The sequence below is a fragment of the Micromys minutus genome (genome assembly GCF_963924665.1).
Source record: "Micromys minutus genome assembly, chromosome: 23".
NCBI lineage: Eukaryota > Metazoa > Chordata > Mammalia > Rodentia > Muridae > Micromys > Micromys minutus.
Genome location: NC_137958.1, coordinates 38,077,811 through 38,102,678, shown reverse-complemented (window position 1 = coordinate 38,102,678; position 24,868 = coordinate 38,077,811). Strand labels below are relative to the sequence as shown.

Sequence of the window (24,868 nt, the reverse complement as noted above, 5' to 3'; positions counted from 1 at the left end):
CATAAGGAACAGTGTAATTCACTGCAAGGGACAAACATTTTAAACAATTTAACCACAGCAAGTATATGAATTCTGCTTTTTTAATCCTTTGTTTGTGTAAGCTCAACAGTGTTACATTCTTTATTTCATATTGTTTTGTTTCTTTCCCTTTTTTTTTTGTTAAAAGAGTTTATACAATATATTTAGATAATGTTTTTTCTCTACCCATCTACTTCCAGATTGTTACCCTACATATATTTTGTTCTGTCTGTCTGTTTCTCTCAAACACACAATGAAGATCAAAATAAACAAACAAAACCAATAAGACACACACATAGACCCTGTCTAAAAAATAAATAAGGAAAGAAAAAAAAGACACAAACAACAAATTGCCAAATAACAAAATGAAACAAAAAGACACACCCCAACAACATCAAAAAACATGGAGTTACACACACACACACACACACACACACACACGCACACACTTATTCACTCACATACACTTACCTGTAATCTTAAATCTAGGTTGATCTCTCTTTCTGTCTAGCTTCTTTCTGTTACCATAATAATTTTTAATCCCATCCATTTCCCTGCAAACACCATGATTTTTATGTCTGTGCACAATATTTTCTTTTTCTGTTCACCTATTGGTGGGCATCCTAACAGACTCTGTTTCTTGGCTACTGTGAATCGTACAGCAACAAATGTGAACACACGGTTATCTTTGTATTTTGTGACTTCAGATACATGCAAAAGAGTGGTGTAGCAGTGCCATATGACAGTTCCATGTTTGGTTTTTAAAAATACTTTCATGCTGATTTAGCCATTTGATACACAATTTCATCAAACCTTTTATTCCCTTGTCTTGCTTCCAGTGTGTGCAGTCTTTTTAATATTTTGATCCTAAATGTGGAGAATTTCGTATGTGTGACATCAGTGCTCAATAAGTACTGGATTTGGGGCATTTGGCATTAAGGATCTTTGATCTTTCTTCCTAGCTGCCTCCTTCTCTCATGTGTTTCTAATTCTCTTCACAAAGAACAATGTTGATGTAACATAAGGGACACCCAGCTGCTCAGCTTATGTTAGTTTAAATTCTACCTTCCATTAAAAGAAAACAGGATTCTGAAAGTTAGATTGTAGGCCTTAGGCAAGGAAAGTAAAGCCTTACTTTATACTTTATACTGGGTAGAAGTAAATTGCTCAAAAAGAATGAGAATGAGAATGGTCGATTCTCATTGGCCAGATGGAATTATATGAGTCCCACCCTCCCCTAGGAAACAAAGCAGCAGCAGCCACAGCAGAATGGCTGCATGGTGGGGTCAGTGCACACATAAGAGTACCCTGATCCGGACAGCATCTCCATCTCGGGTCACAATGACATACACACTGTCTACTGTAAACATTGCTCAACAGAAGAACCTTAAATAAACACACCACAGCAGCTTTGGAGAATATATAATTGAGATCTGTTTATAAAGAAAAACACTGATTTAGAAAATGATGACAGGAACTAAGTATTAAAGAATGATACACCTTTAAAATACCTTAACTCTGTGATCGTTACTAAACAGAAGTAAGTTTAGTTCAAGTGCTATTAAAGATCACATTGATTGTCAAGCCAAAATGTCATTCTATGCATTGTTACTAACTACAAAGGAAAAGTATAAATAAATATTTTCAGGATCTGCAGGCACCACCTTAACCAATTGGTGGAATTTACTATAAAGGTTCAGGAACCTGTTCGTAATATACAGATTCAGTGTCAACTTATAAGATTTTTTTTTGTAAAGCATATTTGACTTGTAACAATCCTCTAGACACAATTTCAATTTATAAGAAATAAATAATATTGAAAACATGATTAAAAGGCACCAACAGGTATGTGGCCATGATGGTATACTCCTTTAATCACAGCACATGGGAAGCAGAGGCAAGCAGGTCTCTGAGTTCCAGGATAGCCAGCGCTACACAGAGACATCCTGTTTTGAAAAACAGAAATAAAACCAACCAAACAACAACAACAACAACAAACAAACAAGAACAGGGACCAACAGGACCGATCACATGAGTCTAATGAATGTTAAATACGCCATATAGCAAAGTTGCTTTAAGATTAGCATACACATGATTACAACAATTTTCAACTTATGTTATTATGGGTGGGTTGGGGGTGGTATTATAATATAAAAACAATTATTCTTCTCAAAGTCTGAAGGAGAAAGGGTGCACAGTGGCTGAAAGGAATGAAGAAGACAGAAACAATAGGCCTCTCCTGGATAGGGGATGTTTCTGAGAGAGGACTGGGACCCTGAGGTGGCAAACTTTTTTTTTAAGCGATGATTACCATACGGACAGGTTGGAATTTTTAAAGAACTAAACTTGAGGTATAATTGCTCATACTTTCTTCCTGGTTTCTGTACCGCAGGAGCATGGTGGGCTGGGGATGGAGTGAAAACATGGAGAAGGATCTCTGCTCTTTGCTCTGAGAGCTGTCTCTCAGCACATGTGTAGAGCATTCACTCAGAGCATCTGAAACCAAATGTAAACTGATGCTCGCTAATAAGCTAATTTAATCCATTCCAGACCAATCACTGTGATGCAGCCACATGTTCCTTCTTTTATTCCAGCCTCCTGTAATGGAGAGAGGAAAAAAATATGTCCTTTCTGAGGAAAATATTTTCAGTGGTGTCTTATAAGCACAATGGCAGTGTTTAACAAACCACCACACACAGAATGGGGCAAAAGAAAATGGATTGGAATCAAAAAGAGCAGACCTGCAAATAAATTATATGCTAAAACAAGCAGAGGAAGCCTTAGCATAACCATTACAAACATATATGAGCAAAAATAGAGAAAATTATAAAGGAAATTTGAGAAAATAACCTTAGAGCATTTTTCTCAGTTGTTGATAAAATAAGATACCAATTTAAAAAAAGTGAAGCAAAAGAAAAATCAGTGAGATATCTAGAGTATTGCATGAGCATGCTAATGGGAAATGACTTCCAATCCCTGCACAGCCCACAGTGACACACTTCCTCCAAGAGGGCCACACCTCACAAATCTTTCCCAAAGGGTTCCTTCAACTGTGGAGCAATTGTGGAATATTCAAATGTGTGAGCCTCTAGAAGCTGTTCTGTGACCCCCACGACAAAAATTTAAGGTTCATTCCAGAGACAATAAGAAAAAATTTTGAATTTATAAACTAGATGCTTTTAGTAAATTAGAAGATTACTGATAATTGTCCTAATGATAATGGTGGTGTGGTTACACAGAAGAATTTTCTCCCAGAAGCTATGCATCCAGGGAGAAAATGACATGCTATTTTAAACTGTGTTCAAATTGTTCAGGAAAGAGTATGTTTTTATATCTTTGGGTATATACATAAAAGTGCTTTATTGAAATTATACCTGTACATTTACATTGTGTTTTTAGTGATTGATTACTTCATATTTCATTTGAAATGTAATTATTCTTATAAAAAATTCACTATAAAGTTTCAACTAAATGACTAATAAAATCTTAGCAGAGTAAATAAGTCAGTCTTATTTCACATATCACATTTGTATAAAATTTTAAGTATATTTAAATGAAAGCAAAATTTTGTTCAATAGTGTTTGAATTCCTTACTAACTTTGAAAGTAATATTGATTTCTTACATTTATCAAAAGAAAAAAGTTAAATGTAATTTATATTACAATTATATAGCACTGAAATTTTAATATCGTTGAAGGTTTCCAGGTGAAATAGAGATGAGTCTTACTCACATATTTATTCTGGGTTATGAGCTTACTGTGTAACCCACTTGTGTGTTTGAAACTCACAACTCTCTTGCTTCTTTCTCTTAAGTATAATTTTTAATAGCAGGGGTTATCATGGCAGGGTCAATCTTTTGCTTGTTTCTTAAATCCACAACTCGTACTTAAATCCATATCAACTTTATATTTATTTATTTATTTTTATTAGATATATTTTATTTACATTTCAAATGCTATCCCCATTCCAGGTTTTCCCTCAATAAATCCCCTATCCCATCCCCATTCCCTATGCTTCTGTGAGAGTGAACTCCTACCAACCCACTCCCTCCCACCTCCCCATCCTGACTTCCCCTATAATGGGGCATCGAGCCTTGGCAGGCCCAAGGGATTCTCTTCCCGTTGATGCCCAACAAATCCATCCTCTGCTACATGTGCAGCTGGAGCCATGGGTCTGTCTATGTGTACTTTTTGGATAGTGGTTTAATCACTGGGAGCTCTGGTTGGTTGATATTGTTGTTCTTATGGGGTTACAAACCCCTTCAGCTCCTTCAATCCTTTACCTAACTCCTCCATTGGGGACCCCATTCTCAATCCAGTGGTTGGATGACAGCATCTGCCTCTGCATTTGTCATGATCTGGCAGAGCCTCTCAGGAGACAGCTATATCAGGCTCCTGTTAGCGAGTACTTTTTGGCATCAGCAGTATCCTCTGCTTTTGGTGGCTGTATATGAGATGGATCTCCAGGTAGGGCAATCTCTGTGTGGCCTTTCGTTAGGTCTCTGTTCCACACTTTGTCTCCATATTTCCTCTTGTGAGTATTTTGTTCCCCCTTTTAAGAAGAACTGAAAAATCTGCACTTTGTTCTTCTTCTTCAGCTTCACGTGGTCTATGAATTGTATCTTGGGTAATCCAAGCTTTTGGGCTAATATCCACTTATCAGTGAGAGTGTACCTTTTTTTTTTTTTTTTGGTGATCAGGTTACTTCACTCAGGATGATGTTTTCTAACCCCATCCATTTGCCTAAGAATTTCATGGAGTCATAGTTTTTTAATAGCTGGGTAGTACTCCATTGTGGAAATATACCATATTTTCTGTATTCATTCCTCTGTTGAAGGTCATCTGGGTTCTTTCCAGCTTCTGGCTATTATATATAAGGCTGATATGAAATGGTGGAACATGTGTCCCTGTTAGATGTTGGAGCATCTTTTGGCTATATGCCCAGCAGTGGTATAACTGGGTCCTCAGGTAGCACTATGTCCAATTTTCTGAGGAACCACCAGACTGATTTCCAGAGTGGTTGTACTAGCTTACAACCCCACCAACAGTGGAAGAGTGTTTCTCTTTCTCCGCATCTTCGCCAGCATCTGCTGTCACCTGAGTTATTGATCTTAGCCATTATGACTGGTGTGAGGTGGAATCTCAGGGTTGTTTTGATTTGCATTTTCCTGATGACTATAGATGTTGATTATTTCTTTAGGTGCTTCTTAGTCATTTCATATTCCTCAGAGAATTATTTGTTTAGCTTTGTTCCCCATTTTTAAATAGGGCTATTTGATTCTCTGAAGTCTATCTTCTTGAGTTCTTTGTATATATTGGATATTAGCTCTCTATTGAATGTAGGATGGACAAACACCTTTTTTCATTCTGTTGGTTGCCATTTTGTCCTAATGACAATGTCCTTAGCCTTACAAAAGCTTTGCAGTTTTATGAGATCCCATTTGTCAATTCTTGATCTTAGCGCATAAGCCATTAGTGCTCTGTCTAAGAAATTTTCTCCAGTGCCCATGTGCTCTAACCTTTCCTCCACACTATTTTATTAGTTTGTATGTATCTGGTTTTATATGGAGGTCCTTGATCCACTTGGACGTGAGCTTTGTCCAGGGCAATAAGAATGGATCAATTTGTATTCTACATGCTGAACTCCAGTTGGACCAGTGCCATTTGTTGAAGATGCTCTTTTTTTCCATTGAAAGTTTTTAGCTCCTTGTCAAACATCAAATGACTATAAATGTGTGGGTTCATTTCTGGGTCTTAAAATTCTATTCCAGTGATGTATCTGCCTGTCTCTGTACCAATTGCTCTGTAATACAGCTTGAGGTCAGGGATGGTAATTCCCGCAGAAGTTCGTTCTTTTGTTCTTGAGAATAATTTTCACTATCCTGGGTTTTTTTGTTATTCCAAATGAATTTGCAAATTGCTCTTTCTAACTTTGATGGGGATTGCATTGAATCTGTAGATTTCTTTTGGCAAGATGGCCATTTTTACTATATTAATCCTGCCAATCCATGAGCATGGGAAATCTTTCCATCTTCTGAGATCTTCTTTAATTTCTTTCTTCAGACACGTGAAGTTCTTGTCATACAGATCTTTCACTTGCTTGGTTAGGGTCACAATGAGGTACTTAATATTATTTGTGACTGTTGTGAAGGGTGTCATGTCTCTAATTTCTTTCTCAGCCTTTTCATCTTTTAAGTAAAACTACTAATTTGTTTGAGTTAATTTTATATCCAGCCACTTTATTGAAGTGGTTGTTCAGCTGTAGAAATTTTTGGGGTCATTTCATATCTTCTACAAGTAGCGATATTTTGACTTACTCATTTCCACTTTGTATCCTCTTGACCTCCTTTTGTTGTCTAATTGCTCTGGCTAGGACTTCAGTTACTATATTGAATAGGTAGGGGGAGTGGGCAGCCTTGTGTAGTCCCTGATTTTAGTGGGGTAACTTCAAGTTTCTCTCCATTTAGTTTGATGTTGGCTACTGGTTTGCTGTATATTGCTTTTACACTGTTTAGGTATGGGCCTTGGATTCTGAACTTTCCAAGACTTTTAACATGAAGGGGTGTTGAATTTTGTCAAAAGCTTTCTCAGCATCTAATGAGATGATCATGTGGATTTTTTCTTTGAGTTTGTTTTTATACTGGACTACATCGATGGATTTCCTTGTATTGAAACATTCTTGCATCCCAGGATGAAGCCTACTTGATCATGATGAATGATCATTTGATGTGTTCTTGCATTCTGTTTGCAATAATTTTATTGAGTATTTTGTCATTGATATTCATAACAGAAATTGGTCTGATGTTTTCTTTCTTTGTTGGTTCTTTGTGTGGTTTAGGTATAAGCATAATTGTGCCTTCATAGAAGGAATTGGCTAGTGTTCCTTCTGTTTCTATTTTGTGGAAGAGTTTGGAGAGTATTGGTATTAGGTCTTCTATGAAGGTCTGATAGAATTCTGTACTAAACATATCTGCCCCCCCTTTTTTCCTATCTTTTGATTGGGAGGTTTTTGATGACTGCTTCTATTTCTTTGGGGGCTATGGGACCATTTAAATGGTTTATCAGATCCTGATTTAACATTGGTGCCTACTATCTGTCTAGAAAATTATACATTTCATCCAGATTTTCTAGTTTTGTTGAGTATAGGCTTTTTTAGTAGGATCTGATGATTTCTTGAATTTCCTCAGCTTCTGTTGTTATGTCTCCTGTTTCATTTCTTACTTTGTGATTTTGTGTGTGTGTGTGTGTGTGTGTGTGTGTGTGTGTGTGTGTGTGTGTGTGTGCGCGCACGCCCTCTGGTTAGTCTGGCTAGGGATTTATCAATCTTGTTGATTTTCTCAAAGAACCAGCTCCTGGTTTTGTTTATTCTTAGTATAGTTCTTTTTGTTTGTATTTGGTTGATTTCAGCTCTGAATTTGATTATTTCCTGCTCTATACTCCTCTTGGGTGTATTTGCCTCTTTTTGTTCTAGAGCTTTTAGGTGTGCTATCAAACTGCTAGTGTATGCTTTCTGCAGTTTCTTTTTGGAGGCACTTCGAGCTATGAGTTTTCCTCTTAGCACTGCTTTCATTATGTCCCATAAGTTTGGTTATGTTTTACCTTCATTTTCATTAAGTTCCAAAAACTCTTTAATTTCTTTCTTGACTAAGTTATCATAGAGTAGAACACTGTTTAGCTTCCATGTGCATGTGAGTTTTCTGTTGTTTTTGTTGTTATTGAAAACTAGTTTTAGTTCATGGTGATCTAATAGGATGCATGGCATTATTTCAATTGTCTTGTATATGTTGAGGGCTGTTTTGTGACTAATTATATGGTCAGTTTTAGAGAACATACAGTGAGGTGCTGAGAAGAAGGTATATTCTTTTGTTTAAGGATGAAATGTCTTATGTACATGTCTGTTAAATCCATTTGGTTCATAACTTTGGTTAGCTTTACTGTGACTCTGTTTAGTTTCTGTTTCCATAATCTGTCCATTGATGAGAGTGGGGTGATGAAGTCTCTCAGTATTATTGTGTGAGGTGCAATGTGCTTTCAGTTTTAGTAAGGTTTCTATTATGAATGTAGGTGTCCTTGCATTTGGAACATAGATACTCATAATTGAGATTTCCTCTTGGTGGATTTTTCCTTTGAGAAGTATAAATTGTCCTTCTTTTTTATCTTTTTTATTCAGCTTTTGGTTAAGAGTTGATTTTATTTGATATTAGAATGGCTACTCGAGCTTGTTTCTTAGGGCCATTTGCTTTGGAAAATTATCTTCCAGCCTTTTACACTGAGATAGTGTCTTTCTTTGTCACTGAGGTACAGTTCTTGTATGCAGCAAAATGTTGGGTCCTCTTTACTTATCCAGTCTCTTAGTCTATGTCTTTTTATTGGGAAATTGAGTCCATTGATGTTGAGAGATATTTGGGACCAATGATTGTTGTTTCTTGTTATTTATTGTTAGAGTTGGAATTATGTTTGTGTGCCTGTCTTCTTTTTGGTTAGTTGAAAGATTACTTTCTTGCTTTTACTAGGGTGTCATTTTTCTCCTTTTATTGGAGTTTTCATCTATTATCCTTTTTAGGACTGGATTTGTGGAAAGATTTTGTGTAAATTTGGTTTTGACATGGAATATCTTGGTTTCTCCATCTATGGTAATTGGGAGTTTTGCTGGATATAGTAGCCTGGGCTGGTATTTGTGTTCTCTTAGGATCTGGATGACATCTGCCCAGGATCTTCTAGCTTTCATAGTCTCTGTTGAGAAGTCTGGTATGATTCTGATAGGTCTACTTTTATATGTTACTTGACTTTTTTCCTTACTGCTTTTAATATTCTTTTGTTGTTGTTGTTGTTTTGTTCATTTGGTGTTTTGACTATTATGTGATCGGTGGAATTTCTTTTCTGGTTCAATATATTTGGAGTTTTGTAGGTTTCTTTTATGTTTATGGGCATCTCTTCAGTTAGGTTAGGGAATTTTTTTGTATAATTTTGTTGAAGATATTTACTGGCCCTTTAAGATGAGAATGTTCACCCTCTTCTACACCTATTATTCTCAGGTTTGATCTTCTCATTGTGTCTCAAAATTCCTGTATGTTTTGGGTTAGGAGCTTTTTGCATTTTTTAATTTTCTTTGACTGTTTTGTCAATGTTTTCTATGGTATCTTTTGTCCTTGAGGTTCTCTCACTGAAAGACATTTGAAAACCTACTACATAGAAACAGTTTTAAATTATATATACAATATATGAAAGAGTTCTAGTGGAGTTGTCTGATACCAGAGGTTGGATGGGAAGAACAGACAAAATACCCCAGCGAGAAACAATATGCTACCAAATAACTCAGCAGAGCAAACTAGGTCTGCACAGGTTCAAGCCAGGGTGGGATCTTAACTCTGAGAGAGGGAAGTGGACCCAGGGCCCTGCCCCTAACTAAGCATCTATTTGTAGTTGTTAGCTGCAGGAATATGGACATCAATTTATTCCAGTGGTGTGTACCAGGCTATATCCACCAGGGCAAGGTCCTGTGCCTAGTAGTTTCACATTAAAGTTCTGCGTAAGATTACCATATATCTAGACATGCTAGATAGATATTTTTGTTAGCTTAACACAAACCAGGAGTATCTGGGAAGAGGGAATATCATCTGAGAAAATGCCTCCATCAGCTGGGCCTGAAGGTAAGTCTTTGGGGCATTTTCCTGACAAGTGATTGATTTGGGAAATCCCAGAGCAGTGGGCAGTACCACCCTTAGGCAGATGGTTTTGGGTTATAAAAGAAAGCAGAGTGAGCCAGACATGGAGAGCAAGCCATTAAGAACCATGCCTTGATATCCTTTGCTTCAGTTTGTTCTTCCAGATTCCTGCCTTTACCTAGTACCTTGACTCCCTTTATTATTGGCTGTGATTGGGACATGTAATATGAAATAAACCATTCCTCCCCAGGGTACATTGGGTCATTGTGTTTATCATAGCAATAGACAGAAAATTATGATGCTATTTGTAATTTGATATTATGTCCACTTAGCGGAATTATAATAGTAAGTTCACATGTGTGGCTTGGGTGCTCCCCAAGTATGGATTCCTGGTTAGAGTGACAGTATTGGGCATGGATTTCCTCATGTGGAACAGTCTTAAATCCTTTAATCAGAAAGTAGCTGATTACCATCACAGACTTTGTGCCACTCTTGCACCCATGGGTAGCTCTTCCCTTGCCCCCCAGACGCCTACATGGCAGCTTCTAGTGCCATGAAAGTCAACCAGGACAGAGGATCCTTTTGTCACTTACAATTTGATTTACCTATCTTGTGACCAAAGTGTGGTTTCTTCAGCAGTAGGATCTTACCCTCAAGCTCTCGTGATCAGAGCAGACAGTAACCTCTGCTGTGTGTTCCTCTCTGGAACACCACTATCTAACACTTCCAGAGAGTTATCTCACACAAATCACATATGTCTCACACAAATCACTAGACTCTTTATTTGGCATGCTGGTTTCTGGGAAGAATCCCCTGTGGAGGGTAACTATACTACATCTTACATGGAATATATATATCTTATAAAATACGGGGTTTCATATGAATCTTCAAACATTCTTAATGTCAGCTATTTCACACCTCAGCCCTCCCAGCCCCCTCCCCCTATGTAAATGTCCCTTCCAGTTCCGTTTTCCTATTCATATCCCCCTTGTTGTGCCTTCTGCCTGAGTCTTTATCTCCCCAGCCATGAACTCCTTTTGGTTTTCTGGATTCTACAGGTACTTCAAGTTAAACATACACACATAAAAAATTTGATGCAAATATCCACATATGAGAACATAGAACATTTTCGCTCTGGATCTTAGTGAGATGTTTTTCAGCTCAATCTGTTTGCCTGAAATTTTTATCATTTCATCTTCTTTGTAGCTGAAGAAGCTTTTGTTGTATATAGGTACCACATTTAGTCCTTAGTTGTTATCTATCAGGTATTTTAACATCTGAGGTAGTGCAACTAGAGTAGCAGTGAGCATGCAGTAGGAAATACAGTCATTTCATATGGTGGTAGATGACTCATTCTTTGAGGACCACCACACTGATTTCCATAATGTCTACGTTAATTTGCCCTCTAACACCTACATTTTCTTACCTATAGATGGTAGCATGTTACATATGGTTTCCTGTATTTTTACTTGATTGTGGAGATTATGCCATTCAGTATCATATTAGATGTTTCCAGAGAAATAGAAGCAATATGTGTATATGTGTATACGGCACATACCTACACCTACGTATGGATGTATAGTAATAGATTGGTTACAAGGAACTGACTCCTACAGTATTGATGTCTGGTATATTCCAAGATCTGCACTTTAACTGTTAGACAGATTGCCTTTGGTCTTATCTATCCACTTCAAAGTCTGAATGAGAAATTCCCTTAAATGACTCAAAAATTTCTCCTCACAATCTTCATAGAGCATTGGCTTTTTCCTGTGTTCACGATCATATTAAACTGACTTTTCCTGAGTTTTGAGATTATTGGTTTTTTGGGGTAAAACAACATAATCAGTGTTTGATACCTATGTCACTGTTAAATATCATAAAGTAGAACTGTAAGTATTGACAGTGTATTGAAATGTTATATTATATATTATAAATGTTCTTCCTTGCTATACCAATTAAACTATATTTAGAAGAATTTTCTGAATTGCAGATGATAGAAATTTCTATTTATTATTTACTTATTTTCTTCTAGTACTTTTAAATTTCAGATTTTTTGTATTTATATATTTGCCTATTTGGAATTTAGCTAGTATTTGTTGTGAACTACCACTCTTGTTCTTTCTCCCTAAATAACTTGTCCCATGTGATTGTTAAGAGTATTTTATCACAGCAGCGAGAAAAGAGCAACACTCACTTCTCTTCGGCTGCTGCTGGTTCTGCTTCAGGGTTCCTTAGTTCCCATTATGTATGACTTCATGAACCTAGTCTGCCTTGCTTTCCTTACCCAGTGGTGAGTTGTGGAGAGGGGACATCAGCAGACAACAGCTGGGAGACATTTCTTTCCTGTATCCAAGGATTCAGACACTAAACTTGGGCCACAGCACTTTTAAGAGCTGAGTCATCTTGCTGACCCGTTACACAGCTTTGGCCTTTAATTCTAATTCAGTTTAGAAACAGAAAGGCATCCATAATTAATTGCATATTTATTAAGTACATATCTTGTATGGAGGCACATAGATAATGTTTTGACTTTTCTAATCTAGAATTTCAAACTCTTCCACATTCTAGCTACAAAACAGTTCTCATGGTCTAAGGACTAAATAGGTTTTAGTTCATCCCTGGGGGTGGGGGGTGGGGGTGACAATGAATGTTTTCTCCAGTGTTCAGCTTGGTTCTTCTACTTATAGAGTTCAAAAGCTCCTGCCTGGGGTAACAGTCCTACCCACTGGCAAGATGTGTCTTCCTTTATTAGTGGTCACCATGTTACCATTAAAATAATACCCCAAGGCGCCATCTTTCAAATGATTCTAAAATTTATCAGGTTGATGGTTAACATTATCCATTACTCTCCTTAAATTAGGAACAATATCGGTTATAAACAAATTATTTCTTTAATTTGTTTTGCCATGTATATTTTTAAATAGCAAGCAGTCTATAGAGAAAAATTGTTTATTTTCATTTCATGGTATAAAATATAATAATAATAATAATAATAATAATAATAATAATAATAATAATAATAATAATTGGCTTTAGAATCTAAAAAGAAAAAAAATTTCATATTACATCTACTTACTGATTAACATATTAATTTTTATTTGCTTTTTAACAAATTATAAGCACAAAATTTTTAATAGTCATTATTCATATATTTACACATCTTCATACTTCTTAGCTTCACTGGTTAATAGATATTTGAGTTGATCCTCTGTTTCTTTCACTGTCCCATTACATATCTATGTATGGTTTCCTCCTATATTCATAACATAACTATTAGGAAAGCCAGTAAGTATCAAGAATCTCATCGACCAGTGTGTGCTAGTAATCAGTTTGGATACAGGATAGCATCCTGAAGCAAACTTAATTATGTGAATTTAAAATGATTCACCTTTTTTGTCTTTAATGCTAACTAAGTTGAAACAAATAGAAATGGTTGTCTTAGCAGGAGTAATGCCGAAAATCACTTATAATAGTAGTTTCGTGGTCATTAGCATTGCTGTTAGAAACTCTTTGAATTACCACATAATAGTTCAGGCCTCTGTTTTGAACTGTTCAAATCTTTGTATCTTTAAACTTACCCTTTTATAGTGTATGATACAATGTTACAGTTTGTGTGTCTTCAACTGAGGCTCCTGGTTCACACTCCTTCTCCAAAGCAACCCATTAAAAACTAAAAGCTCACTGAAACACTCAAAATTTCCCCGACCCTCTGCCTACAAGTTGCCTATGAAGACATTTCTTGTTGGTACCATCTTGTAGTGTGCGGAAAGACCCTCCTCATTCTGGAAGGGTTGTGTTCATTGCTCTGGAGGGAAGAATGTTTCAAAAAGGATGAAGGCCTTGCTTTGTTTCAGCACAGTGTTAGCATTAGATCATGCCCCTTTTGTCTAACCACATTTTTATAGGGTTCAATCATGGGTATGTGAGGAAATGTTTATAAAAACTCAAAGGACTGGGTACAGAGAGTTTCTACAGTGTTTCTTCTTTTGGATTTCCTGAAGAAGCTTTTTGATACCTCCCACACACATCTTCCTGTTTATCTCTTTCTTAATTTGTATCCGTTGTAATACCTTTTACAAAATGGTAAAATTAGTGTCTTCCTGAGTATTTGAGCCACTCAAGGGTGTTAATCAAACCAGAGGAGAGAATTTATAATTGTTCATTAGGTCACATCAGCAATGTAGCCTGAAGCCCTGACATCTAAGTGGTGAAAGGGAACATGTGCATGTGTAAGCATATATCTAAGCACACATATGTACTATCTGCATCTATCCTGAAAAACATTCTCCGGCATTAAACACAATCTACTAATTTTTTATATTATGTAGTAATCTTACCACTTATAAAAACTGTTACACAGTTCTCAAACTTACCTGTATTTGATATCTTTTACTGTATTTTGTTTCCAATTTTAACTAAATGTAGTTATATCCCTTCTTTTTTCTCCCTTCAACTTCTCCCATCCTCTTCTTCCAACCCGTCCCATACTCTCCACTCAAATTGATAGCTTCTTTTTCTTTATTATTGGCACAAGTATATAAGTAACAATAATAATCATATATATAGTTGCATGTGTGTATATATGAATGTATATGTATCTGCATACATAAATACAACCTTTTATATAAACAAATATTTATTGTTAACATATATACATATATATACATATGCATATAACCACAAATATACTTAAATGTGCACAAAGGTCACACAAGACCTTGTTTCCTCACATACTTGAGCCATTTTATTTTATTTATCTTCTTCATTAATTTATTCACTTTACATTCTGATTGATGCCCCTCTCGCTCCTTTCCTCCCAGTCCCACCCACACAAAAAAACCTACTCCCCAATACTTCCATCCCTCTCATCAGAGAAGGGGAGGCCCACATGGGTACCAACTGCCAATCAAATCACAGCAGGACTATGCACATCCTCTCCCACTGAGGCCAGAGCAGGCATCCCAGGTAGAGGAAAGAGATCCAGAGTCAGGCAACAGAGTCAGAGACAGCCTCCACTCCAACTGTTAGGGAACCCACATGAAGACTAAACTACATGTCTGCTACAAATGTGTAAGGGGCCTACATCCAGCCTATCCATGCTCGTTGGCTGGTGGTTCAGTCTCTGAGCCCCTATGGGCCCAAGTTAGTTGTCTCTGTAGATATTTTACTTGTATCCTTGACCTCTCCATCTCCCTCAGTCCTATCTCCCACTCTTCTCTAAGACCCCTGAACTCCATCAAATGTTTGGCTGTGGGTCACTGAATCTGTCTCCATTAACTGCTGGATGAAGCCTCTTAGGAGACAGTTGTGTTAGGCTGCTATCTGTAAGCATAGCAGAGTATCATTAATAGTGTCAGGCATTGGCTCTCTCCTGTGGAATATGTGAGTCATTGCTTGGACATTCCCCTATTCTCTGCTTCATCTTTATCTCTGTACGTCTTGTAGGTAGGACAAATTTTGAATCCAACGTGAATGGGCTGATGTCCCTTCCCTCCACTGGAAGTCCTGCCTGGGTACAAGAAGTGGTACACTTCAGTCTCCAGACCAGCTGTGAGGAGTCTCAGCTAGGGTCACCCCTATAGATTCCTGGGAGCTTCTCTTACCCCAGATGTCCACCTTGATCCAGAGATTTCCATTCTCTCTCCCAGCCCTCTCGCCACCCTTGCCACACCTGATCCCCACCTTGATTCCCCTTATCACACCCTCTTCAACCAATTCCCTCTATCCATCCACCTCCAATGCCGGTTTTCCTACCTCTTCTGACTGAGATTCAAGCAGCATTCCTTGGACCCTCCTTGTTATGTAACTTCTATGGATCTATAGATTATAGCATGGTTATCTTGTACATTATGGATAACATCTACTTATAAGTGAGTACCTGCCATGCATGTCTGGATCTGGGTTACCTCACCCCATTTTTAACTGGGTTATTTGGTTTGTTGGTCTCTAATTTGTTGAGCTCTTTCTATATTTTAGATATTATTCTCTGTCAGATGTGGGATTGGTGAATACTTGAAGTTCTTGTCATACAGGTCTTTCACTTGCTTGGTTAGAGTTACTCTAAGATATTTGATATTATTTGTGTCTGTTGTAAAGGGAGTTGTTTCTTTGTTTGTATAAAGAGAGGTAATGAGTTTTTTAGCTAATTTTGTATCCAGCCACTTTTCTGAAGGTGTTTATCAGCTGTAGCAGTTGTCTGGGGGCGTCTTGGGGGGTCACTATGAACACTGTCATATCATCTGTGAAGAATGATACTTTGCCTCTTCGCTTCCTTTAGCTGTCTTAGTGCTCTAGCTAGAACTTCAAGTACTATGTTGAGTAAATACAGAAAGATTGAACAGCCTTGTCTTGTCCCTATTTTATGGAATATCTTTAACATTTCTCCCTTTAATTTGATGCTGGCTGTTGGCTTGCTGTATGTTGCCTTTCTTGTGTTTAGGTATGCACATTATTTCCCTAACCTCTTCAAGACTTTTAACCTAAAAGGATGTTGGATTTTATCACAGGCTTTTCAGTGTTTTTTTTTCTTTCATTTTGTTTATATGGTGGGTTACATTGATGGATTTTCATATATTGAACCATCCTAACATCCCTGGGCTGAAGCCTATTTGATCATGATGGATGATGTATTTTTGGATTCAATCTGCAATTATTTTATTGTATATTTTTGCATCAATATACATAGGAAAATTCATCTTAAATTCTTTTTTTTTTTTTAAGTCTGGTAGAATTCTGCACTAAAACCATCTGGCCCTGGGCTTTTTTGGTTGGGAGATTTTTAACGACTGCTTCTATTTCTTTTGAGGTTATAGGCCTATTTAAATTGTTTATCTGATCTTGATTTATTACTTAACTATAGTGATATCTATCAAAAAATCATCCATTTTGCTTAGATTTTCTAATTTTGTAGAGTAGTCTTATGAACTAAGACCTAATGATTCTTTGGATTTCCGCAGTGTCTGTTATATTTCCCTTTCATTTCTGATTTTGCTATTTTGGATTTGCGTTTTAGTTGTGACTAAGGCGTTTTCTATCTTGTTGATTTTTCTCAAGAACCCACTCTTGGTTTTATTTATTCTTTGTATTGTCTCCTTGTTTCCAATTGGTTGATTATAGCCCTGAGTTTATTTCCTTCTTCTGCTCCTTTTGTGCATTTACTTCTTTTTGTTCTAGAGCTTTCAGGTGTGTTACTAAACTGCTAGTAAGAGATCTCCAGTTTCTGTATGAAGGCCCTTAATGACAGACACTTTCTTGTTAGCACTGCTTTCTTTGTGTCTCATGTTTGGGAATGTTAAGCCTTCATTTTCATTGGATTCTAGAAAGTCTGATTTCTTTATTCTTTAACTCAGTGCACATTCAGTAAAGAGTTGTTCAGTTTCCATAAGATTGTGAACTTTCTTAGATTTCTGTTGTTGTTGAATTCCAGCTTTAATCCATAGTTTTCTGATAAAATACAAAGAGTTATTTCAATTTTGTTGTATCTGTTGATGTTTCCTTTTTGAGCTATACGGTCAGGCTTCAAGTAGGTTCCATGAGATGCTGAGAAGGTATATTCTTTTGTGTTTGGGTAAAATGTTCTGTAGCTATCTGATAGGTCCATTTGATTTATAACCTGTGTTAGTTTAATATTGTTTAGTTGCTGACTCTATTACCCGCCCATTGGTGAGAGTGTTATGTTGAAGTCTCCCACTATTAACTTGTGGGTTTTGGTGTGTAATTTACAATGTGGGTGCTTTTGTATTTGGAGCATAGTTGTTCAGAATAGAGATGTCATCTTGGTGGAATTTTCCTTTGAGCATGAAGTGTCCTTCTCCATCTCTTGACTATTTTTGGTTAAAAGTCTTTTCTATTAGATATTAGAATGGCTACTCTAGCTTGCTTTTCGGTCTGTTAATTGGAAGACCTTTTTCCAGCCCTTTACTCTGAGATAATGTCTATCTTCATTGCTGAGGTGTGTTTCTTGTATGCAGCAGAATGATAGATCCTGTTTTCATATCTATTCTGTTAGTATTTGTCTTTTTATTAGGGAATTGAGTTCTTTGATGTAGAGAAATATTAGTGAACAGCGATTGTGAATTCCTTTTGTGTGTGTGTGTGTGTGTGTGTGTGTGTGTTTCTCTTCCTTTGGTTTGCAGGATTTAAGGTCATCTTCTAGTGCATCTGCTGTGTTAGGATATGCAGGCTTGCTATGGCGGGATAGCTGGACATTGCTCCCACATTGCCTGGGCTCTTGTTGATTGTGCTTATGTTGGCCTTTAGAGAGCTGTTTTTTTCCCATTGTTGGCTAGATGTTCCTGATGCTAACAAGACTCCTCTGGGGCCTGACAATCAATCTTAGGGAACAGCATGCTGCTCAGCTCTTCTTCCCCTTGGGATAGCATCTTATACCCCAGACAAGTGGAAATGCTATGATACTGTGACAAAACGATCAACTATGGATGACAGAGAAACCAAGGAAGATGACTAGCTATGGAAAATTCTTCTGAAACTTTCTTATACTTTCTTACACTTCTTTCTTCTTGCATTCAGTTTTATGAAATACACTATCATGGATGTTGGCTGACAAGCTGCAAATTACTTTGTGCTAAAATAAGTGAATTGGTGGATTGAGTACATTATAATAATGCTTTAAAAAAACACCATGGGTGATGGACTTTTGATTATTTTATGACTATAAATACCAAGTGGTGTTCTGTTTAAAAAGCAAAATAACAATGCCAAGAAATATATTTTGTATTTTGTCAAGATTTATTCTGCACCTATTGAGACTTTCATAAGGTTTTTGTCTTTAAACACATTTATACAATTTATTATATTCATTGGCTTAAATATGTTAAACTATCCCACATTGCCATGATGAAGCTAACTTGATCTTGGTGAGTGATCTTTGTTTTTCATTTAAAATTTACTTTCACACAGTATATTTTAATCATATTCTTTCCCTTTCCCCAAGTAGTATATAGATGTGATCTCAGCTATAATGAAAAAATTGAATTCAGTAAAGTCTATCATCCTTCAAGACCTTTTTTGCATTTTGACTATATTATTTCCCCTCCATTCTCCTTACCCTCCCAACTTTGTTTTCCCTCTTCAAAACTAATAAACAATCAACAACAAACAAAAAAAATCAAATCAAACAAAAAATTAGTAAGACCAGAAAATAACAAAATGAAACAAAAACTCACAAAAGAGAAGCCATAGAAACTGTTTTGTGTTGACCAAACTACTCATGGGCATGCCCCTAAACTTAAGAGTGTTTTATTGAGGGTGCTTGCATCTGTGCTGTTTGGGTGTATTGGCCTGTAATTTGTTTAATTTGGTTTCATTGCTGTTATGTTTTTACCTGGTGTGGGCAGTCAGATAACACAGGCTTCATAGAAAATTTTGGGAATGTTCCTCTTTGTACAAAAGAATAGAAATATTAGTTGTAGTTCTTTAGAAGTTTGGTAGAATTCTCCCCTGAATCTGTGCCTGGATTTTTCGTGGTCAATAGGCTTTTTATTTTCTTAGTCAAAAGAAGAATTTCAGTCTCCTATATTGTTCTGGGTCTGTTTAAGCTTCAGATCTCTCCTCAGTCTAAGTTTGATAACTTGAAAATTTATTCATTTTAGACTTTCCAACTTAATGGAGTACAGATTTTTTTAAAAGTATTTCCTTGTAACATTCTGAATTTTTCTGGAGTCCATTGTAATGTTTCCTGTTCATTTCTGGTTCTGTTAATATAGGTCATCTGTTTCTTTTGGTTAGTGGGCCAAGTTTCTATTTCATTAATTTGTACTTTAATTTTTGTTATTGCTTATTGCCTGTTGGGTCTGAGTTTCACTTTTTCCTGTTTTTCCAAATTTTTGAGTTGTTCCATAAAGTCATTTATTTTTTACTCTGCCCCCATAGGTTTTATTGTCCCTGTTTAGTTTTAGGATATTTTGATTTCATTCTGAGTCTTTTTTTTTTTTTTTTTTTTTTTTGATCCACTCATCATTCAGTAATGATTTAATTTCCATGAGTTTGTACCCCTCCTAGAGTTTGATTCTCTGTCAGTTTTGCATTTTATTTCATAATGACCACATAGGATGCATGGGGTTATATCAGTTTTTCTGTATTCCTTTAGGTTGGTTTGTGTCCTGGCATGTGGTTTACTTTAGAGAAGCTTTCCTGTGTCTTAGTAGAATAAATATTCTTTGGTGTTTGAGTGGAATATTCAATAGGTATCTCCTAGGGCCTTTTGATATAATGTTTTTTAATTCTGGGATTTCTTGGTTTGTTTTTGTCCAGATGTCCTATTTATTGGCAAAAGGGAGGTTTTGAAGTCACCTGCTGTTACTGGGTTTGTGTTAATTTTGTGGTTTTAATTCCATTTGTATGCTTTTTTATAAAATTGGGTGCAACAGAGTTTGCTACATAAATGTTTAGTATTGTATTTTCTTGATTGATCAGGGGTCATTGGTTGCAAATCTTGAGCTAGGCTTGTAGCTGACAAATGGATGGGGAAAGAGATGGCAAAAGATAGAAGCAACTTTTAACTATTTAACATTTTTATAATAATGTATTTGAAATTATAATGTAATTGTATTAGTCAGCATTCTCTACAGGAACAGAACTGATAGGATGAATCTATCATCTCTTTATATCTGCCTAATATCTATCATCTGCCAATAAACAAATAAGCAAGCAAACAATAAAAGTAAATAAATAAATGGGATTTATTAGAGTGGCTTACAGGCTGTGTGCTCAAATATTGCAGCCTCCCAACAGAAAGTACAAGAGTCTGGTAGTTGTTCAGTCCATGAGGCTGGATGTCTCAGCTGGACTTCAGCATATTCCTGAAGAAACAGGCTCAAAGACCATCAGTTAAGGAACGAGCCAGGGAAAGCAAGGGCAAGCAGGCAAAGAGCAAGTGCTTTCATTTTCCACATCCTTTATGTAGGCAGTCAGCAGAAGTGACAGTCGGTCCAGCTTTAAAGTCTTTCCTACCTTAGAAGATTTGGATTTACAGTTGGTCTTGTCAACTCAAATGATCCAGTGGAAAAAAATCCCTCACAAGTAAACCCAGCCACTTGGGTTAATTCCAGATGTAATCAAGTTAACAACCAAGAATAGCTATCACTGTAATATTTGGGTTTTAAAAATAGGACCTTTTAATTTGAAAGTTTTACATTGTGAATAATGAAGGGTTATTTATTTTAGGGTTTTTTTTCATTTTATTTCATCACATCTAATGTTTTAAAATATTTTGATTTTTAGTGTTTGCAGAGAGTATTTCCAAAATGGTGGCAAGAGAAAAGCACTTGAGAAAGATGAAAAACGAGCTGTCCTCGCCACTAAGACCACTCCAGCCTTAACCGTGCACGAGTCTTCTAAACTTGAAGGACCTCTAACAAACCTCAGCTTTACAAGCCCTGAATTTATAACTGAGTAAGTATATTTCATCTATTTCAGTCAACATGTCCCCCAGGGAGCTATGCTAACATGAGTAGTATAGTAGAACAGAATACAGTGTAAATGGTGTGACAGGTAACAGTAGCAGGCTACTTTCTTCTCTGATGTAGGGAAGGCTGAGACAGACAAATTTATCATATCTTTAAGTATAAGACTATTTTATAATTTTAAGACGTATATGAAAACTTTCTGCAGCATATATTGTCCTTACTAAAAATTAAAAAATAATGGTTTATTTAATGTTATAATTATTATGAATCTATACAAAATCAAAATCATGAAAACTGTTTAAAGTAGTTAGCCACTAAAATTATAAATAAATAATATTAATACTAACAAACCATCATCATGCTATTATTGAATAAAAAATGTATGTATACAATCTACCTTTATGCAAATAGATATAAAACTTGAAAATTCATGAAAATTTTAATTCAGTTAATCATTGGTATTAAAGTTATGTATCATCATAATGTCAGAATAAATTTCTGTGTCATATAATATTTTACTAATTGTTTGAAAGTTATAGGAATATTCTTAATAAATGCTGGAAACAGCAAAATTAAACTCTTAATTTTGAGTAGGTATATTTGAGTAAGCTGAACTCTTGATACCAGCATAGCAATGTTTTTGGTTACTCTGACCTTATATTGTGTTAACTAGTATTAGTATTAACTAGTTATGAGTAATTTCATCTATGTAAAATTATTACATCATTGATTAGTTCACTACAAAAGAGTAAGTCATCTTTAAGATTGTTACAAAGCTTTTAATGACTCATCAGACATCTTGTCTCTTAGGTGTCATGACATAAATATTTGGAAGTTGGTGGTTAGTGCTAGAGCACTTGCCTGCATCTGTAAGGCCCTGGGCACTGTTGGGGGGATTCGGAAGGAAAGACTGCTCGGACTTGACGTTAAGCCAACATAAAGTCTTTATTAGCCAGCTAGGGCCCACACTGGGTGCTCAGAATCCTTGCTCAGCCTTTCTTCGGATGAGTTTTCAGACATAAAAACCGTGTTCCGGAACTTCAGGTAGAAGGGTTGCTATATTTAGAGATGGTCTTCGACAGGCTAGTCATTTATTCTAGTGTTGGCAGGCGGTGCTATCCACGTAGAGTCTCTCACCCTGAATGTCACTTCTGTGGCGTCGGTTGTGCTGAGGTCTCAGGGCCTATTACAGTTCAGTCCCCGGTACTGCCAAACACTGATAGAGGAAAAGTTGTACTCTAATACTTGGGCCACATAACTTCCATCTTCTGCCTGTCTATGTAAGAGTTAAATGTGGAGGACGTATGAAATGTGATTAGTTTGGAAAACAGCCCCACCCTTCACTTTTTGCCAGTCCCTCTTCAGCCATGGTCTTGTGGCAGGCATATCTGGTTCCTCTGTATCTATTTTATTTCCAAAGTTTCTGGTTTATCTTCTAGTTTGAAGCTCAGCCTGACCAAGACTAGCATAGCGACCCAAGCCTAGCCTACCGACTGATTGTCACTGTTTGTTCCAAGCAGAGTTTACCCTGTTTACTGAGAATACTCTGTAAAGTTTCCACCCTACAGTCCAAACCAATCCAGCCCATTTCACAGCCAGCTTTGACCTGGAAGAATCGAGGTTTCCTCTTGGTGAGGCAGGTATGGCAAAAGGACACGCGGCCAGACCTGCAGTGTTCTTTGCCTGCATTCAACTTGTTTTCATAACAGACATCTCTCAACCTATTCGCCTCTCCTTTGAAACTTTTAGAATGGTTATTTTCCATGACTTTTTTTTTAACTGTATCGTTATTTCTTGAAGAATATATTTGTTGATGTATTTAGTTACTTATCTCATTGCTGTGACAAAATGAAGGACAGAAGTAACTTAAGGATTTATTTTGGCTCCCAATTCAAGGGTACAGTCTATCTTGATTAGGGAAGACAGCAGTAGGGGCTCAAGGAAGCTGGCCTTGCTGTACCCACGTAAGGACACAGAGAGGGGTGAGTGCTAGTGTGCCTAACTAACTCTTGTTTTTATTTAGTCCGGAACACAGCTCAGCGTGGTAGTGCCCACAAATCAGATGGGCCTTCCCACCTCAATTAAATAATCAGATAATCTATCAAAGGTATTCCCAGAGTCCAACCTAATTTTGACAATCCCCTTTAGATTCACACAGGGGCTTGTTCCTAGGAGATTTTAGACCCCCAAGTGACAGTCAACATTAACCATTACAATCAGCATTTACCATAGTCATATATCTTCTGATTTAATTGTAAAGGTGAAACTATACTTTTGTACTATTTAGAGGAAAGTTCCTAAATATGATTGTTAAAGGTAAGAATTTACATTATGTAACTTTAAGCATTAGAGTAACTTTGCCTAAGGTGATTTCACCTCGGTATTTGTCACCAAAAAATGTACAAAGTGGGACCCAAACATTCGAATATATGAGCCTGTGGAGACCACCGTTCAGACCATCGCATCAGCACTGTCTAACCTCCTATATCCGTAGTACTTACATCATATTCAAATCACTATCACACATTTTCCTGATTACCAATTAAACGGAGATGTGAAAATGTTGTATATAAGGATGGTAAGTAAAAGGGAAATGGTCTTTCAAACATGGTTACATTTTACGTATATTTCTTTCCAAGCTTTCTGTGGGCATTTGTTTTTATACAGTAAAGCCTGTGTCCCATACAGACTTTGTACACTTTCTGTGCCAATAAAACACTCATTTTTGCACAGTGTTCTTCATAAAAATGTCACCAGTGTGTGTACCTCACTATGATGGTTTGAATCTGTTAGATATTCAGGAAAACAGGTGTTCCTATCTGATTATCTATTACTAAGTAGAGTACATGTGAGAGAAGACGGGATGATTGCCTACACAGGGCCACTGTAAGTGGCTCTAGGCTCTTGACCACGACTGCTGAGTGGACTTCAGTAAGTACTCATTACGTAAACTTACCAGCATTGAGTGTTTTCATATTTTGTGATTTTTTTTTCTCTATATTGAATCTAGAATAAACTGACAACTCCTTGTATTAATGTGTGTGTGTACATATATTGTAAGAAGTAAATTAATCAAATAAAGAACAAGGGACATGGTACATGATTAGGGAAGTAAAATATGTTCTGTGGAGTTTGAGTGCGTGTTATGGCAGAAATGAGGCATGCGTGATACTACTTTACTTTTCAAAATACACAATAAGAACAAGGAACTGGAACTTGGGTTTGGTCTTAGAACTTTTTCCAAAGAAGCCATTTTAAATTAATTTTTAGTTTAAGAGAAGAAACTCATTATCAATATATTCATTGTGACTATGCAACAAGAATATTGTTTTGAAGCCAGTTGGTGATCGTACATGCCTTTGATTCCTGCACTTGGGTAGCAAGGCAGGCAAATCTCTGGGTGAGGCCAGCCTGTCCAACAGTGCAAGTTCGGGACTGCACAGAGAAACCCTAGCTCAAAAAACCAAAGAGAGAAACAAAATGAAAATACTGTTTTGGCTTGTGACCTTGTCAACAACCAAGGTAATAGCTTTGTACAGGCTCTTTATGTCTCATTTTGGTTTTTAAGAATTACATGTTTACTTCATTTACCCACTTAAGTATTAGGATCTTAGTGCTGACCAGCGTATGTGAGCTCTTGAATGTTAAGACTGTTATAAGAAAATCTCCCCCGGGCTTCCCTACAGAAAATTTTGATGGAAGGATTTTCTCAACTGAGATTCTTCCCATGTGACTGCAGTTTGTGTTGACAATTTCAAGT

The 24,868-nt window shown here is 36.6% G+C and overlaps 1 protein-coding gene across 1 annotated transcript in view; it reads left to right on the top strand.

The window, feature by feature from the left end:
• SAMTOR (S-adenosylmethionine sensor upstream of mTORC1) overlaps positions 1 to 24,868 on the top strand; it is a 50,498-nt gene that overhangs the window by 12,771 nt on the left and 12,859 nt on the right. The window contains exon 3 of the mRNA XM_080936409.1: positions 20,924 to 21,094. Coding sequence (XP_080792535.1) covers positions 20,924 to 21,094 — 171 coding nt within the window. The remainder of the gene's footprint in view (positions 1 to 20,923; positions 21,095 to 24,868) is intronic.